At 47.0% G+C, this 19,472-nt stretch overlaps 1 protein-coding gene across 1 annotated transcript in view; it reads left to right on the top strand.

Moving 5' to 3' along the window:
• Positions 1–19,472, top strand: part of LOC119381347 (MAM and LDL-receptor class A domain-containing protein 2) — a 90,037-nt gene that overhangs the window by 8,118 nt on the left and 62,447 nt on the right. Inside the window, exons 7-14 of the mRNA XM_049412408.1 lie at positions 128–280; positions 1,584–1,736; positions 2,382–2,591; positions 3,587–3,715; positions 6,466–6,737; positions 11,447–11,681; positions 12,318–15,989; positions 16,985–17,830. Of these exons, the coding sequence (XP_049268365.1) occupies positions 128–280; positions 1,584–1,736; positions 2,382–2,591; positions 3,587–3,715; positions 6,466–6,737; positions 11,447–11,681; positions 12,318–15,989; positions 16,985–17,830 (5,670 nt within the window). The remainder of the gene's footprint in view (positions 1–127; positions 281–1,583; positions 1,737–2,381; positions 2,592–3,586; positions 3,716–6,465; positions 6,738–11,446; positions 11,682–12,317; positions 15,990–16,984; positions 17,831–19,472) is intronic.

Below are 19,472 nucleotides of genomic sequence, written 5' to 3' on the forward strand. Positions count from 1 at the left end.
TTGCCAGCGGTTTAAACCACACAGTTTTTTTTTTCGTAAAGTGCAGTTGCGGGCTATATTTGCTTTACAGCCGATCGGCCCGTTAAGTGCGCGCACGTTCAAGATCCGTCACTTTGATTTTTTGCAGAATTCCGCAACTCGACCACGTGGGATTGCGACTTCGACATGGATTTGTGTTCGTGGAACCAATCGGACGACACGTGGCTCATCCGGTCTGGTCGAACAGCTATACTGAAAGGCGACGGCCCACACGTGGATTCGAAGCTCCGTTCGCCTGAAGGTACTAAGTTTACATTTTAGATGTGAAGTATCTTACGGCGGAGTTCAATCCGGTGGTGGTGGTGGTGGTGTGCGGCGTGACCACCCTTACTGCGCATGCGCATACCCTCTCCGCTCCCCTCCCCCTCTCCCCTTCCCCTCTCCACTTTTCCTCTCTCCTCCCCTCTCCACTTCCCCTCCCCCTTTCCACTCTCTGAAACGCGGGCTAGACATGCCGAAATTCTCTCCTGCGCAACGCCGCGATGAGCACCAGCGCATGCGCGTCCCCTCCCCCTCTCTCTCCTCTCCTACGCTGCCCCCCTCTGGCACGCCTGCCGACCGCGTTCCCCGCTCGCCCTGTGATAATTAACGGCCAGGTTATAAGGAAGACAAGACGCGCGTAGCAGGGGCGTAGCCAGAAATTTTTTTCGGGGGGGGGGGTTCAAGCATACTTTATGTATGTTCGTGCGTGCGTTTGTATGTGTGCGTGCCTATATACGCAAGCAAAACTGAAAAATTTCGGGGGGGTTTGAACCCCCCCCAACCCCCCCTTGGCTACGCCCCTGGCGCGTAGCGTTCCTCTTCGTGTTCCACGACGCGAGGTCGGTAGCATGCCCAAAGAACGCCAACGGAACGCGATCGTGCAAGTGCTCAGGCTTCGCATCGCCTCATGGTCCCCTTTAGCGGGAAATGGTGTAATTCTGTTTACTTTTTCAAAACAGTTTCATCGAGCCACTGCAGCATTATTTTGCAACATTATTCCGCTCCTCCGCAATAATGCTTTCTTCGTATTCCAATCACGAAGACAAACTCAGGTGTGAATCTCTTTAGATGCAACTTGCACTTGTTTCGGGAATGCACTTGTACTCTTTAGCCTTTGTGTAAGGGCAATCACTCTTAAGAGTAATTGGCACTTATAACAAAGCAAATTAACTTTGTAATTAACAGGTCTAGGACAACTGTGCAGTCATTGTTGTTGTAGTACTTGTGTTATTCGGTTAAAGCCTTGATGCGGATTTACACCATTACGGCACTCCGAGCTGTTATAACGACAGCAAATCTTTGACGTTAGAGCTAAATGGCGCAGCCTGAATCAAAATGATAGCACTAGAAAGAGGAGGACAAACGCTTGCCCTCGTCTTAGTCCACCCTATCTTGTTTTCCGCTGCTCTACTCAGTAATATCTGAATCCGTAATATCTTCGGATTCAGTAACATCTGAATGCGAAGCTCAATCCGTTACCCTTGACGTTAGGTGCCATGAAGGACTTCTCAGGCCTTGTTTTCGCAAAACATGTAATGACTGTGTTGCACATTTTTTTTCAGGAAAGTACGCTTACTACTCGCCGAAGTCGTTGTCACCCAACAATTTTCTCGTCAGTGCACCACTACAGTCTTCGAGCCAAGATTATTGTGTCGAGTTCTGGTACTTCTTCTACAGCCTGGCTCCGGCGAAGTTGCTCATGGGTTTAACGAATAGTGAGTGGGACGTATACTACTTCTTGATCTTATACCCGATTTGGCTGTTAATATCTTGTGGCCGAGGCCATATTAGGAGTGAACAAGTGTGTTGCTTCAGTACACGAGAGAGAAGTCGTTAAATGCCTTAACTTAGCAGCACTCACATTGCGTATGGCAGCCTCTTCAAACAAGGAGGCACGCGCACGCCACAACACAGTTGAAACAAGCCAAATATGAGAAATCAACCATTACATTGCCGGGAGAAGTTTACTTTAATTATAGGACAGAAATAATTGAGACTTCTCAATTGTGTCGATGAGAGTGCACATCATCATGGACACAAGGGGAATGATTATAAATCTCACAGTATTCTTGAAGATGCCACTAATTCAACCGGTGTTTCAGAAAATGCGCTGGATATATTCAGAGCATGTTTGATTGAATGCCTTGAGTCGGTTTTTTAGGGTTCAGTTGTGCTTCGACAGGTTTATCGAGTTGATATATATCGACTGCAGAAGCGTAAATATTGAGAGGATGGCGCGATCCTAGATTCAGAACTATACACCCACCTAATTTTGACATTGAAAGAGTCTGGTCCCACAAGCTTTCTGTAAAAAAGCGATAAATTTAAAAGAAAAGCACCCCTTCATCACGCGCGAGCAGCAACCTCAAGTAGCATCGACCGAACGAGCTGGCTTCAGCAGCGTGGATTCGACCGTACTTGGCGGAGAGGCTCGTTCATCGTGCCGAGTGTCGACGCCGCTGGAAAACGCCTGGCCGTGCACGTGCAGCAACAGCAGGAGGAGCTTGCCCTGGCAGAAATCGCCCTTGACCAAATGCGTGTTGCTCCAAGTGGGACGTGCACACACCCAGGTTGGTGAAGTTTAAACTAAGGAAACTGAAGGAACGTGAAAGGATAGCAAGCGTGGCTGGTAAACATAAGCTTCGACTATTGGAGATGCGCATAGGAGACGCGCATAGTTCGCGTATAGGAGACGGTAGCGTGATAAACTGGACCATGCAAGATACTACTTAGGGGTAACAATACATTACATTAGTGCCTCAAATAGGCGAAATAATCAAAACGAAACGAATACGACCTATACCCAAGAGATGAATTATTGAATCGATGTGATTTATTTGTAAGAAAACACAACGTATCGCTTTCAAGGTTATGCGCGCATTTTTGACAAGGAAGAAAGGAATGAGCAAAGATAAGGGTGGCACCAATGCGGCTGTACATCCCTGATTGGTATTGCTCAGCTCAATTCGTCTGTAATCATCCACTCGTCACAGCCAGTCGATACCTGTGTTGAAGCGAGCAATGCGCAGCTGCATCAACTGGAGAAACGTGAAAAGGAATGCCTTTGACAGAGATGCATAATCGGCGGCCCATACATCAGTGTAGTGCTGAACTGGGTGCATTATGGCGGTGGCTGTTGCGTCCGCAGCACTCTATTGGGTACTGAAATGAAGTTAATTTTCGAGATATCTTCTGCCTAATTTTCGCTCACGGCTTGCTGTATAAAGATGTAAACTTCCTGAAACACTTTTGCCCTCAGACACAACGCGGATATATTTTGAACTTATCGCGAACCTGTTATTTATGGGTTCAAAGTCTGAATGAAAAGAGAAAAATAATACACCAACGAAAGTCTGGCGCGGTGTTCCTCTATGAGTGTACGTAATAAATAATTGCCATGTCTGTCTGCATGAGGTCACGACGATGTCGTAGTGTTGCATCATAATTCCTACTTAGTTCCAGTCTTTCAGCTTTCCAGCTATGATATACATGCGCACAATCTTTCTGGATGTCATGTTTAGAGATTGCTCAAAAAGTGCTACGCTCTCTTCATGGACTCCTGCAGCTGGCTCCCTGTGCGACTTCGAAGGTGACGGTTTCTGCGGCTTCAAAGTGGACAGCACAGGAGGAGGGCAGTGGCGAATGGCAAGGGGAAACAAGCAGTACAGCGATCACACGTTCGGAGGTTCTTACGGTGCGTACTCGAACGAAGACTCCGATGCAGTCTCGGCACACTGTAATCCGTTTTCTTTGCAGGGACTGGCGGCACAACGAATACTAAAGTAAACAGAATACCCATTTTTTCGCAGCAGTATAGGAGAAAACAGACGCACGCACGCACGCACGCACGCACGCACGCACGCACGCACGCACACACACACACACACACACACACACACACACACACACACACACACACACACACACACACACACACACACACGCACGCACGCACGCACGCACACACACACACACATACACACATTTTTCGGAGACGATGGTTTGTATATATCACGCGTGTTTAATAGCTCCCATCACAAGAAAAAAAACCATCTGCGACCCAGCGAGCTGGTCGGAAAACGGTTATAAACAAAATATAGGAACATTCTGGAAAGTTCGAGAAGTATCCTTAGACTGCTGCTCGCTTTAATTATACGAAGAGTATGTGAAAACATTTCATCGGAATGAATTAGCTTTCAGGTTTCTGAGAAAAAAAAGAAAGAAAAACGTGGAAGGCCGTATTCCGTCGCACGTTTTTTTAGACGCGCACTTAAAGGCCAACTCCGGCGATTTTTTGGCCATGTCAAAGTAATGGTGCTTTTATATTCCTGAGACGCTCCTGTCACGGGTCCGATAGCAGAAACACTCGGCAAATTGGAGAATAATTTTAAATAAGCAAAAAAGCGCAACACCGAAACCGAAACCCAACCGAGCATACTGTCTTCGCGTGACGTATAAGTGGTTACAAAACCGGAAATCATGCAAGGCATGCCGGTCCCGCCAGCGCGTAGTATGAAAGCTGCGAAAGCGGCGAAGAGCAGACGCTCATTTGAAAGGTGACTCCGTCGAAAATCTTGTGTGTGACTGACCGTGTCACGTGCACAAGCTGAGCTGTCGGAAAATGACAGCTGTGATTCCGACGCATTTGGAGGCCAACTGTAATGGTCATTCCTCTTCGATGAAGTGGAACACACCTGTTCAGCTCTTTGCTTGCCTGGTTGCACATTCCACCGCCAGATGGCACCACCTGTTCAGGGAGCTCAAGTCTGTGCGGCCGTGATTGGGTAAAATGCTATCGCTGAGAAGTTCGCGGACTAACTAAAGCTTCTTAATATTGCTATGGGAAGAGTGCATAAGTTTGGCAATAGCGGCGTTCAACATCGCGTTGGTACGGCCGAAGGAATTTAATGTAAGCCAAGTATGAGCCACCTTTCGCACCATTAGGTTACGTTGTTTCGCACGATGCGCAGCTCACCGTATACCGATATAGGCCCGGTCACGGTGCACCCTGTATATGCTACGGGAAGTGTTTCCGTGGTGTTCACGCATGTAGATTCTTTAGCCGGTACGGTATTACCGTACTTTCCGTGCGGTAAACCGGCATTGCTAGCTAAAACACTCTAATATAGAGACGCAGGGTAATCGTTAGGTGCGAGTGTATCGTGACTGCCAACGGGGAATTGTGTGCAGCCCACAACGCGACACCACTTGCCACCCATCGCACGCATTACCACAAGGAACTGAAATTCACACGCCCAGCCAACGAAGCGCTCGCCAAACACTCGCGATTGTTGCCTTGCGGATAGCAGACGCTCTAGCCCCTCGGTTCCGTCACTTCCGCTTAACAAAAATGACGTCACGCACCCAATGTTGCCAATAATTTTGGGAAGCGAGGTGGGGAGAGTCGGGGCAATCAATAAAATTCATTCGCAATGAATCTGCGTATGTCTCCAGCTTGTAATTTGGCATATATAACGGGAACGTGAAAAGGAACGTACTCAGCGAATTTTATTGAGATCCATAGACCTCGAAAAATCGCCGGAGTTGGCCTTTAAGGGGTTCTGACACCATTTTTTCGAAGGTGAGTTAACACTGCCGTACAAATCTCGTGCATACAGAGACGGCTCTGAGCGAGTGTAAAGCTCAGCAAATGCTGATAAGATATCTTCTTTTGATATTTAAGTCAATTTTCCCATGGCGAACCTACCGACATCGAAGCTAGGTTGACGTCAGACTACAGTAATAATTCTGGTGACTCCACGCAGCAGTCTGGCTTGTTCTGACGACGTGGGGTACCAAAACTTTCAAAATGGCCGCTTGTGCGTCACCAACGGAGTCACGGTGCGGAGCGGCCGAGGAAACGTCACGATACCTTGCGCGAGCACGTGACGAGAAGCTCATACCGTGTTGTGACGTCAGGGTTTAGTAGGAACCGAAACTACCTTCTAAAAGCATACTCTAATTACTTTTTCAGGGTGCACTCACGCATAGCAGTGCATTTCTAGGCTCTTGAGGAATTGGCCTTTCATTTGACGCGAAAAAACGACAACTCGAAATGTTCGTGCCAGTACCCCTTTAACAGATGTAGAGGAATGAGATAAAAATTAAAGTAATCAGTGCTAAATGGCGATTTTGCCAACCGCACAAATTAAAAAGAAATATGCGCCAAAGATGAATCAACTGCCATTCGATGTAAAAAGACTTGAACAAATGAAAAAAAGAAACGAAGAACAGAAGCACCTGCATGCGGCAAAAAAAAAAAGAAGGAAGTTTGAGATGAACTTCACATATTCAGTAAATGAATTAAATATCTCAAATTACTTCGTTCCTCTTCAAGCCATAATAAGGTTAACAGACGGATTGGAATATACTTCCAGCATTTAAACTATAAGGCCCCTTTATTTCTACTTCTACTTTCACATGCTGAGTCTGCGACGATTGCAGGAGGCCACTTCCTACTCCTGCACCTCAGCGAACAGAAGCAGAAACAAAACCCTCCTTACGTCGCCAGCTTGGTGCTTCCTGAGCAGCCGCCGACGAAGGCGCGGTGCCTCACTCTGTGGTATTTCATGGATGGCACCGGTGTGGGACATCTGAACGTTTCGGTACGAGCACCGGGAAGCACGGCGTCTTCCTTGCAGGACATGCTGTTCGGAGTCCCCTCAACCGGCTGGCGATATGGAAGCGCCACTGTGGAGTCGGCCTCATGGCACGAGGTGAGTACATTCAGTAAGATGGAAGTACAGATCGTTCTTTCGCACTACAAGGAACGTAAACGTACAAGTTAATTGTTGTTGCATCCCGGTAGCGAACAGACAATCACAGAAAGGTGCTTGCGTGAAGAGAAGGAAGACATTGTGAAAGAGACAATCACTGTGGGGTCTAAAAGACTCGCTCTTAGGACACACAGCCACAGTAGACGCCGTTGTGAAACGAACACGTGGACATTTATTAATAGCTTTTACAACGGCGAGCTCGGCACCCGAAGATAATAAATAATTGGTAACAAGACAAATAATCCAAAAATAATACCAATACCACACACAGAGAACATAACATGCACAAAACAACATAACACATACTATGTAACGCGAATGTGGTGTTGCCGATGTCCGACGCACCACGAGGGATCCGTGAGCCCGAGCCACGGTATCGCACCCACGGACTTCCCCGAGAGTCTTCCGTTGCCGACTACTCCGAGCCCCAAAAAGAGCCTCGCTGTGCTGCTCCCAGTGCGCCGGTCTAACCTCGCTCCCGCCAGGTAGCGCTACTGGCGCCACCGCGCGAGCACAGCGCCACCTCTCTCTCGGCGGCGTTTAAGCAAACTACGACTAATCCGCTGGAGGCGCGTGCGCCATGAAGCGAAAATGACTTTACAGGCGGTGATAGCACCCCCGCGTCACAAGCAAAACAAAGTGCCAGATCCCCTTTCCCCTTACCTTCTTCGCGCACTTTTTATGTGAGGACTGATGAGGCGTCGGTTACCGGATGAAATGAATGAACAGATATGCAATGAGTAATGTGAATTACGCGCACCGCCACGTGTATTGGTTTGTTGTAGTAGTTTAGCGTCCTGTGGCGTCTCGCTCTATCTTAACCATGTTTTCTTTCGTGCACGGAATAGTGCGATTATCTCTGATTGGCTCCCTAAAGTGGCAGTCTCATAGGAGAGCAGCGAGAGTAGGAGGCTGCAGGAATGACATCGTATGCGCCATGTTGTATTGTCCTTCGTAACATAAAAATATTTCATTATTCATCATTCGATTTCTACATTAATTGAGCCAATAGGTGGCCCTGTACAAACTGCCTCAACTATAAGCTGCTTTGAGAGTGCTCAGGCCCTATGTTTTCTGTGCCTCCGGAACAGAAAACATAGGGCGAGAAAAGAGAAACCCATGCGAAAAAAAAAGCAACAACAAATAAACAACCAGAGAAAAAATTCGGCAGATCCCACGTACCGTGGGAGTCGATGTTATGCGAAGCACGCGGCGGGTAGGCGACTGTGCCGTAACTTTTTTTACTGAGCGACACGTTACAAAATGACGCTGAAGATTTGTATAAATTTTATACGCACACTTATATATGTTGAAGAGCCGCATATGTGTTATATAACCAGTTGTTTACGGTTGGCTAACGCTGCCAATGGCAACGTGGGTATTACCAACACCAGAAGCGGTAAGCTGATATGTAGTGCTTATACGTGTCCCGAGAACGCACGCACGTTTCACGAACACGTGTGCATGTGTGCAAGAAGTTCTTGACAGTTCTTGAACAAGGACGTCATCAACGTGATCAGTGAGCACCAGCAGCTGGTCATGACTTGTTATAGGATCCGGTCGTGGTCGTGGTGACGAGGGGTCCATGTGTCGTGAAATATGTGGTATAGTAGAACTGTCGGAATTCGTGGATACCTCGGTCATTTCGTCGACAAATTGTCTGTCGACAGAGCCGGCGACATGCCGGAACCTGAAGCCACCCCCCGCGTTGGTGAGGTATAGGCCGCCGAGGCTGGTAGACCTGGATAGTGCTACGTAGACCAACATTAGTGGATGGTTTTTGTCGTATTTGCAGACCACCTGGGCGTATGTGGCCTACGTAGCCTAGTCTACAAAGCGGCTGTCAATCAATCTGGCATCATCCTCGGTCAGCATGAGGCCATCGCCCAGCCTCGTAAGAAATGAAGAGTACACTGCGTCGTTCTGGCGGACTAAGCGCACTTTACGGTGCGGTGATGTGGATATCATTTGTAACCTTCGTTAATGTATTCCTCCGGGATCGAGCAATCCTTCAAAATAGCTTGCTGAATCATAGAATACAAACGTATTGTTTGTTAGACTGCTATAAAAGCGGAGCCAACACTGGAACTACAGACGTTAATCTGATAAGACGCCTGTATCGTAGGAGTAGACATCGTAGGAGTATCATGTAGTGTTCATTACTTTCTTGTAAAATTAGATAGCCACCACCACAACCACAATTGACGTTGCACCGCTATTACGCCTGCGTAGGCTGTTTTTTTAAACCAATGTATAGACCTGGCGTGGCTCAGTGGTAGAATACCTGATTGCCACACAGAATGCTTGGGTTCGATTCCTGCTGGGATCCTAATTTTCATTCTTTCCATTCGTTGAGTCAACGCTGCCTATGTTGTTTTTCCTTAACGCTCTAGCGTTTAGGTTAACAATGTCTGTTCTCGCCGTTCCTGGGTAGATATAAACTGTGAATCACCTGTGGCGCATACCCGTACACCGCGGCCCGTGGTAAACGGGTATGTGCCACATGTGTCTAGTGGAAAGGGTTTGACGACGTACGCGACAAGATTTTAACGTTCTTCATGTCATGACCCGGCAGTCATATTCGTCAAGTCCTCTTACCCTCCCATGCAAATTTTGGTCTACACCAAGTTAAAGAGGCGATCATGAGAGCACCCAGACGTAGGCGGCTAGATAGATAGATAGATAAATAGATACGTAGATAGAAACGCCCAAATTGTCAGAGGTTCGCTAAGAAATGCTTCGCATTTAAAAATGCAAACCGGAAAGGACGTAGAGCGATGTTTTATTGTGGAAAACCGCATACCTTTACACTATCGTCTTGTGCAGGCTGTAGTAGAGCGGAAGGCTGTATGGTTGACTGTAATTTATGTTGTCGCCTTACTATGCCTTCCCTTTCTACACGCGTTCGAGGAAAACCTACTTGCACAGACATCATTGCGTTAAGACGTTACCGTTAAGCGAACAATGCGAAGGAAAGAACATTTGCTACAAAGAATGAGGCGCAACATTAGGCACAAGTTTGGCGAATTGCACGCATGAATAGACGAGAGGAACGCAATATGTTTACAAAAAAGCTGGGCTGTTAGCCTGAGATAGGATGCGGTGGGGGAAGGATTAAATGGAAGAAGGGAATGATGAGTGGCATTAGATAAATGAAAATCAGCGAAAGAACCAGCGAATGTACAGTATGTAGTACATCTTCTACGCTCACAAGAGAGGTTGCGCCATCTGCTAGATCAGTCAGTCGTTGCACAATGCTGTTTGCGCTGTCAAGAATGAGATGGCGCTGCGCTCGCGTGGAATGAAGAACCTGCTTGTCTTGTTTGCAGCAACGCCTCAGCAGTTCGGTATATAGCGCAACTGGCAGCCTACGGCTCTGAGTTGTGCGCGTGACACTAGTCCAACTTGCCCATACATATAATATTCATATATGTCAATAAAGGAGAAAAACGCTCGTGGTTCACTGAAGGGACACGTCGGACGACAAAAGTACAACACCAGCTCTAAAGGGCACGCATTTGGGGAGTGGTCTGTCATCATGGTTCTAGAAATGATGGCGGAGAAATTTACGAAGTCATTCTGGTTCGACTGACTTTAACTCTGCAATTAACACGGGCACCCGGAACTCTATAATTAAGGAAAAGATAATTATGTAACAGAGCACGAAACATTACTGGTTGTTGATTATCAGATTAATTTTATGTACGTACATTGCTGCTGTGAAAACTGATCATTAAGATAATTAGTTTTATCGATTGAAATATTTTAATTATCTGGCAGATTGGCAGTCATAATGTTAACACGGTATCGTTTTCGAAGTTATCGGGTGAAAAACAGACCAACCATGTATTTGTGCGGCTGTGTGCGCCGCAATTGAATACACCTTTGCTTAAGCAGCGCAGGATGTACTTCGAAGTACGTGTTGAAGATGAGCAAATGAGCATTGGTGATTTACTGAACTCAACGGTTTACTACCATTCCCTAGGATCATCGGCCCAAAAGGCAGCGAGAGCACTTGTGAGATTTTTGGAAACGGCTGGCTTCTACACGCGCCTTTGAATACCTGGTGCCACGTGCGCTCGAGCACACGTTCACCGCTTTCCTCGCTTTCTTATTTCCGTTCCTCTTTTTCCTTCCGCTGCGTATGTTATCCAATTAGATGCTTTTCTGTTTAACATCCCTTCCTGCTTTCGCTCTTTTTACATCTCCTTCTATCCTTACGGCCGCGCTATTGTTTAGAATTATTGCATCACCGTTTAGTGTCAACTACCGTCCCCTGTTACCAGCTAGATCTCGTCAGGAGATCCCACTGAGAGGCCGCGGCTCAAAGGGCTCAGGACTAAGGACTCCACCCAGAGCCCACGGATTGACCCTTCGGTTTATCATAATTTAATAAGGCTTTTTCCTTCGCATTCCGCTGTGTGCTTAGTATACAAGTATTTCTTCATGCAAGCCTATTCGTTGTGAAATTGTTGCTTCTTAGGATATAATTACATTTCTGACACCCGATCTGTTACCCTGCGCGTGAAAAAGCAATGACGACGCTTCCGAAAGTTCAATCTACTTGCAGAGTAACAGATAAGTTCCGAAATATGACAAGTTGGTTCGTTACCCTTAGCTTTACGACCTCTGTGCCTGTGTGCTTGCAGGTGCTCTTGACGGCCGAGGTGGAGCAGGGCGGTTCGGTAGCAGTGGGGCTCGACGACATCTCGCTTAGGGAAGGACAATGTCCCGAGATAGGGTACTGTGATTTCGAGGGGCCTGACATGTGCGGATGGGAAAACGCTGACTCCGACGTGCAAAGAATGTGGGTCCGAAATCGAGGTTCCACCCCGAATGCGTCTTCCGGTCCTCGGGCCGACCACACTCTGGGAACTCGTGAAGGTAAGTTCCAGGCACTAACGGGTTGTTGAAAGCAGCAGTGTTTGTTTTATAACTTCAGCAAGTAAGACCAACTAATTAATTAAAGAACAGACAATCGTAGTCGAACATACCTCTCACTTACGCTTTGACCAAGCTCGTCTGGGAATATTCTAAGATTGCTAACAAAGTAGCTGGGGAGAACCGTGACTATATTTGTACCATCTTATGTGTTAGTAAGTTACAATAGACCTTGTTAGTAGCTCTTCTATGGAATTTAGAGTGCTCATTGCTGGAAAAACTGGTGGGTGCCAAGGAGAACACATCATGAACCAACACCAACTCGCCCAACTTTTTTTATATGCGCCCTCAAATATAGAACTCCGAAGTTCTAAGAAGCAACTTCTTATTTTCAGTGTTTCTTCAGTGTCAGACGGTATTATCTTTACATCGTGCTTTCGTAAAATTTAACTGAATCGAATTTAACTAGCGCTCCTATATGCGTCTCCTTCCTTATTCGTCTTTTGAGCACTTATGTTTCCTACGTCATCGGTTTTCTACGAATGAGTGAACGTATTCATTTTACTTGCGTTTCTTACATTAACGTCGGCTTGCTTTGACTCAGGCTAACGATTTTCGTTACTGTTCTTTTTTTTTCAGGAACGTACGTATACTTGGATGGCAGAACCAAAAACGCCGAGGAAACTTACACAGGCATACTGAAATCTCAACGCTGGATTGGAGGCAGCCCTTATTGCTTTTCTCTCTGGCTCTATATGGACGGTACAGACATTGGCCCTAGCACCAGGACAATACGCGTGATCGTTGTCTACGTCAACGAGTACGGAAAAGAAAAACGGGAACCCGTTATAGTGGTCACGGGAAGACAAGGGAAGCGATGGCAACAAAAGAAGGTTACAATCGACCTTGTTAGTAGCTCTTCTATGGAATTTAGAGTGCTCATTGCTGGAAAAACTGGTGGGTCCCAAGGAGGACACATCGCCATAGATGACGTCATTATCAGCCATGGTGCTTGTCATGAAAGCCTGGAAACACAGTTCCACTGCCACGACGGCATTACTATAGTGAACGCTTCTCAAGTGTGCGATTTCAAACAGGACTGCCCGATAAACGGCGATGACGAACAGCTGTGTGGACAGTGTGACTTTGATGTTGACACTTGTGGTTGGTTTAGTGAGCACGATTCCGCTGGTTGGAACTGGACGATAGCCATGGGCACTGAGACCAACTCACCGCTGCCGCGAAAGGATCAAAGTAAGGGGGATGCGCATGGTGGTTATGTTTACACTGCCGGGCGCGGGCATCTTACCGAGTCAGGACACCTTCTACACAGTCCTAATAATACATACCGGCTAAAGCGATCTGGAAAAGACTGCACCCTGCTCTTCTGGTACTTTACCTCAGGACGTTCTGCTCAGCTAGCCGTGCATAAGTACATTCTTGACCGCGATGTCACACTATGGCTACTAGAAAAAGCAGGAGGAAACGTGTGGGCGGAAGGTCAGGCTACAATTGGGCGCAGCCAATCAGAATTCACCCTGTCCTTTGAGGCTGGTTCCTGGATGACATCGTCGGTGGCATTTGCTGCTCTCGACGCCATTAGCTTTGAAAACTGTGCTTTACCAGCCCCTTCTCATGGGAGTTGCAATGGATCGCATGACTTTATGTGCCCTGAAAACAACGTTTGCATCACAAGAAGCCAAGTGTGTGATTATGTCGACGACTGCGGCGATGGCTCGGATGAAGCCTATGATATTTGCCAGAATTACACAGCCTGCACATACGAGCCAGGAGCCGATCCCTGTGTCTGGCGGATCGTCAGAACAGATGCCAAGTCACAGGCTCTTCCTGCATGGAAGATCCACACTGTGCCGTATCTAAAATTTGACCGAAACACAGGGCCACACGCCGATCACACGATGGGTGGTCTCGGTGCTGGGCGCGTGCTATTACTTAAAGCTACGGAACGAGGCCATTTTAGCGGTACGGCTCTTTACAGAAGTCCTAATTATGTTGCGAACCATGACGGCTGCTCAGTGACATTTCACTACTTTGCTCACGGTGAGGATGTTGGTGGCATTGTTCTTTTTGCGCAGTATCAAAACTACACAGAAAAGTCACAGTGGGAGAGTCTCTACGAAGTAGAGGGGCCAAGAGGCCAAAGCTGGATTAGAGCTTCCGCTGTTCTCTATAGTGGCAAACCGTTCTGCTTTGTTATCGAGGGATCATTAGGTGTTGGCTACGCATCTGACATAGCAATAGATGACATTTCTCTAAGCCCCGGCTGCTTGTTGTACAATGGCGCGCTTCCTAATCCGCCTCCACCACCTATGCCCAAATGCAGATCGTCTCAGTTTGAGTGTAGGGACGGTGGGTGCATCCCAGACCAGCAGGTTTGCGACTTCGAGCAAGACTGCGTGGATGGCTCTGACGAGGAAATGTGTGGACCATGTAATTTTGAGAACGGCACTTGTGGATGGATTGATGTAAGCAGAGGGGCTAACGTTTGGCAAATTATGCAAGCCAAGGATCTAGTTGAACCTGAGGCTGACCACTCTACGCTTAGGGGAGATGGTCATTTGATGGCTTTAAAGACGCAAAGAAGCTCTTCCCGCGCGGCTGTGCTGCTTAGCCCAGAGCTTCCGCCTTCTTCATCTCGCTGCTCAATGAGCTTTTGGTACTTCTACAATGACAACCTGACTGCTGCTAATCTTACCGTGCGTCATGTCTTGCCCCAGAATACGAGTGTGATTCTTGCTAAAGTTCCTCCTTCCATCGGTTGGGCTCACACTGTACTGACGGTTCCACGGCGAGAAACAAGAGATGCAAAGATTTCATTCCGCGCTAGCGTTACAAAGTTTAACAAAATGCCCAACATTGCAATTGATGACATATCTTTTTCAAACTGCCGTCCTAGCTCTGTATTGATAGATTGCTCATTTGACAGCATACCTAATAACAACAGTTTCTGCCATTGGCAAAACACTAGGAATGCAAATCACGCATGGAAGGTTGTGTTTCCAAGAAACAGTTACGATGGCATAGGCCCTACTGCCGACCACACAAGTGGTCGTGGTGGCTACGCCATACTTTATTCACAAGGTACATTGACAGCGGGTATAGCATCGCTTGAAAGCGCTGAATCCCAGCCATCGGGAAACAACGGGAGCTGCCTTACATTTTGGTACTCTATGAACAGTGGCAATGGCCTCAGCTTGGTTATAGAAGCGAAATCCATACTAAATGCAACATTAAGATTTAGTAGGGAAGGTGCTGACAGGTTCGGGTGGAATTTCGGAGAACTCCCGGTTTCTTTTCAAGAAGAATACACATTTGAAATTTCCGCTGTTATTGCCAAGAAAGTGATGAAAGGAGCATTCGTTGCGATCGACGATGTCGTATTGTCAGAAGGTCCGTGCCGTCGAGTATATTTCTGTGACTTTGAAACAGACTTTTGTAACTGGAAGCTTGAGAAACAAGGGCTCGGCGATGGCTGGAAACAAATTTCGGCGGCGACGGACACTGCTGCGGGTCCAAGCCATGACCACACTCTGGGTACGGCTTACGGTCACTACGCTTTATTTGTTGCTAAGCGTCAAGGAGACAGAGCCTCGTTGTATTCACCGATCCTGGAGAAGTCACGTTACCGTTGCCTTCGGTACTGGTTCAACATGGCTGGTGATAATGTTGGAACGCTTTCAGTTTACCAGCGGCTAAACGGGTCGTCTAGCATTGATGCCTTGAAACCTGTGTGGAGCCGTTCCGGTGATCAAATGGGTGCTTGGCGTCGAGGTCATGTCACGCTGCATAATCTGCTTCGATACCAGGTTGTCATAGAGGCGTTCAAAACGACAGCAAATGTAAGTGGTTACTCGCATATGGCTTTAGACGACGTGGAGTTTAGCCTCGAGCCATGCGAAGAGACAGTGACTTGCAGTTTCGAGAACGATGCTTGTGGTTGGCTCAGCGACACAAAAAGCTCCAGTATTACTTGGACAAGAACAACTGGCTCTGAAGGTGTGACCTTAGGAGGACCAGATGCAGACGTGACAACGTCGAGCTCTTATGGACGTTACATGCTGGCGAAGGTTGGAAGCACAAGTGAACGTACTGAAATTATTTTGTTGTCTGACTATGCGGATGTTGAGCGACAAAGCAGTTACTGCTTTTCCCTGTGGTACATTTCTCGTGATACCAGAGACTCTTATCTCCTTATCAAGAGTGCAAAAGATGGCGCTACGAACACTGAGCTGCTGTTGAACTTGACTGATGGACTGACTTGGACCAAAGAAGAGGTCATGGTGCTGACAGGTACGCTAATGCAGCGATGATTATTTTGTTTTAGTAAATTTTAACGGAATTGTTCGTTACAAAGCCGATAATCTAAATTGAATGAACGATTGTGTTATTGTGTGTCTGAGCCAGCTGTAACGATGGTATCTATGTGGCAGCTAATAATTAGAGTTGAAGTAGGTGCGATTTTTATGTCGCGGACGGACCTCTGAAAATCGCACTTCTTCCGTTTCACAGTATTCAAGATAATCGCAGTAGTTATCATCGGCACGATCTGATCATGTCCACTTCATGGAATAGTTGCTGTCGCAAACTTTTCTAATCGCGTCTAGCCTTTACGTAATCGCGAACTGTCTATTTTACCACCCCGGCCGCGGTATGCCTTAGTCGCGCTCACGGAACGACGCTGAGCTCGAGGCTTTGATTCCGGCCGCGGTGGCCGCATTTCGATGGGGGTGACATGCCAAAAGCACGTTGCGCATTTAAGAACTTCAAATGTTCAAAATTTATTCGGGGTCCCCTGCTATGGTTTGCCTAATAATCAGATCGCTCAATTTCATGCTCCCTCCCTCCTTTGCTCCCTCCTCCCTCCCCTCCCTCCTTTGCTTTTAATATTCATTATATTACATTACCTTACCATCGGTTGACTTTTTGTGATTTTCAACCTTTTGAAGTCACCTTGACTGCATCGTCAAGCAGTTTTTAGTATGCAGTCCAGATTGCTGCCTTAGTTGCTATTTCGACTTCATGAATCGTCACACTGTTCTCTTTTGCTCTTCAAACTTGTCCTCACCATTATTAAGCTGCTCAGCGCAAAAAGTAGACACAGTACACACAGAATTGACGAGGACCGGCACTGGTCCTCGTCAATTCAGTGTGTAATATGTCTATACTTGTTGCGCTGAGCAGTTTAATAATGGAATACCAACTAGCCCGGTCCCACACTTTGTCCTTACCGAAAGTATACAGTTGCGGCGTCTAAAAAGGTGAAACATTTTTTTTTCTGTTCGCAGGCGAAGAAGACCAGAGGAGCTTTCAAATAATTGCACAGTCTAACAAGAAAGCTAACCAGTCTACTATATCAGGAATCGCCATAGATGAGGTGGAATTATTTCACGGAAGCTGTAAAGAAGGCGCAAGGCCGCGAAAACTTTCCCCTCGCTACCCTCCTCACCCACTTGAGTGTGACTTCGAACAAAACGACTGCGCATGGAGGAATGGTGCTGCAAGCGGTACTAGTGTGTGGTTGCGTAAGATTGGCAACGGTCACGGTAATATTCAACCTTTACTGCCAGAAACCGACCATACGACACATTCGGTTTACGGGAGCTTCGCCTACGTGGACTTCGCGTCTACTGCAACCCTTGAACAACTGTCAGAAAATGCCGTTCTAGAGAGCGAATTTCCGCTTCACGTAGGCGCTCAAGGCGCGTGCCTGAAGTTCTTTTTCTTCGCGTTCGGAGAAACTGTTGCACCGTTGACCCTTCGAGAAATAGATGCGGTAACGCAGGCCTCACGTGTCGCATGGACTAACGTTGCTTCGAAAGGTCCCCAATGGAACTACGCATACGTGCGTTTCGACGGTGACAGTGCTGTGTTCCTGAGCTTTGAAGCCTCAAAGACGCAAGGCGGGTATACAGCTCTTGACGACATTGCAGTGAACGTCGGTCAATGTCCAACGCCGCCACTGTGCGACTTCGAAGCGGACGACTGTGGCTGGCGCGCCAGGAATGGCCGTGCACAGCTTCAGTGGGAGAGACTTAAGGCTGAGGACGCAATAGGCGGCCAGGACCACACGTTTGGCTTTGGAAGCGGGCACGTTCTCGCCGTGAATACGTCAAAACAAGGGGCAGAAATAGGTGAGAATGGACATTGATAATTATCTTGCACTTCGACAAGTAAACAACGCCGTTATTTATTTTGCATGCTGATATTTTCTGCCAAGTGGGCCTTCGGTAGAGATTGATACTATTCAACTGCAATGCAAAATATACCCTGCTGTACCACAACCTCGAAAAGGAAGCCTGTAGGTGCAGACGTATTTGTGTGTAGAAATATCGTTTTGTTTTACAATACAACACAAACTCTTCGGTATTCTAAGCAAGAAATGATCGCTGGTCACAGTGCACCTTTTTAAACAACATTGTTAATGATCGAATAAGAGGTCATGTCACACTGCATAATCTACTTCGGTACCAGGTTGTTATAGGGGCGTTCAAAACAACAGCAAATGTATGTGGTTGCTCGCGTATTGCTTCAGACGATGTGGAGTTTAGCCTCCAGCCATGCGAAGAGGCAGTGACTTGCACTTTTGAGAGCGATGCTTGTGGTTGGCTTCAGCGGCGCAAAAAGCTCCAGTATTATTTGCACAAGAACAACTGGCTCTGAAGGTGTGACCTTAGGAGGACCAGATGCAGACGTGGCAACGTCGAGCTCTTATGGACGTTACATGCTGGCGAAAGTTGGAAGCACAAGTGAACGTACTATTGTAAGAGTAAACCAGTCGACTCCGAGTACGCCTAACGACTGCAACATGTTTTTAAATAAAGTGGGCTGCTCCATTATCGTACAAGGACACTACTTAGAGCAATGATAAAGCGAACATTGAAACAGAGGGAACACCGAGGAAATTTATTATTCCTTGAATCAGCTTGTGAAAACAATACGATAAATGGGCTTTCTGATACAAACCAGAACAATGAAACCTTAGAGAAACCTGTAAGTGACAAACTTTAGTAATAGAGGGTAACCGAAGTCGCAAATCGGTTGAAAAAAAAAAAAACATTTCACTTGCAAGAAACTCCTCGCTAGAGAGTTGTACATGCACCAGCAAATCTGACAGCTTGCTTTGTCCCCATTTTGCAATTCTCTCTGCCTCTTCTATAAGAAATGTTCTTTCTTTCTCCCCACTTCAACTGCTGTCTTTGTATGGGCTTGATAGTGCAGGAATTAGGTTCTGTTTCTTCAGACAGGACGATTCTATGTAGCACTAAAGTGCACTACCCGCCGCGCTGAATGAGTGGCTGTGGTATTCTGCGGCTGGCCACTGCGTCGCGGTTTCGCTTCACGCCTGCGGAGGCCGTATTCTCACGTGGTCGAAATGCGAAAACCTGTGTTTTGAATATTTAGTACACGTTAAAGAATTGAAGGTGGTCATAATTAATCCACAGCCCTGCACTGTGGTGTTTTCTGTAGGCCGACCACATGCGAATTTTCCACCAGAAAATGTGGCTCTGCCATTTATCTCGGCATGTCTGCAGACTGAAGATGGAGCGGCAACTTCAGATAAAACAGCTTAGCGTACAGCTGCTATGGGGGCTACAGTTGGTATGACTTCAGGTCTGTTCGCGCAGCCATGAACTGACGTAACGACAAGCAGATAACATATACACACAACATGAAGGGCATCACCATGTGTGTGTCATGTACTTGTCCTAACTTCAGTTCTTCGCGGCGCGAACAGTCATGAAGTTTAACGTACGATGCGCTTATGCTTAAATT

This window comes from Rhipicephalus sanguineus, chromosome 1 (genome assembly GCF_013339695.2).
Source record: "Rhipicephalus sanguineus isolate Rsan-2018 chromosome 1, BIME_Rsan_1.4, whole genome shotgun sequence".
NCBI lineage: Eukaryota > Metazoa > Arthropoda > Arachnida > Ixodida > Ixodidae > Rhipicephalus > Rhipicephalus sanguineus.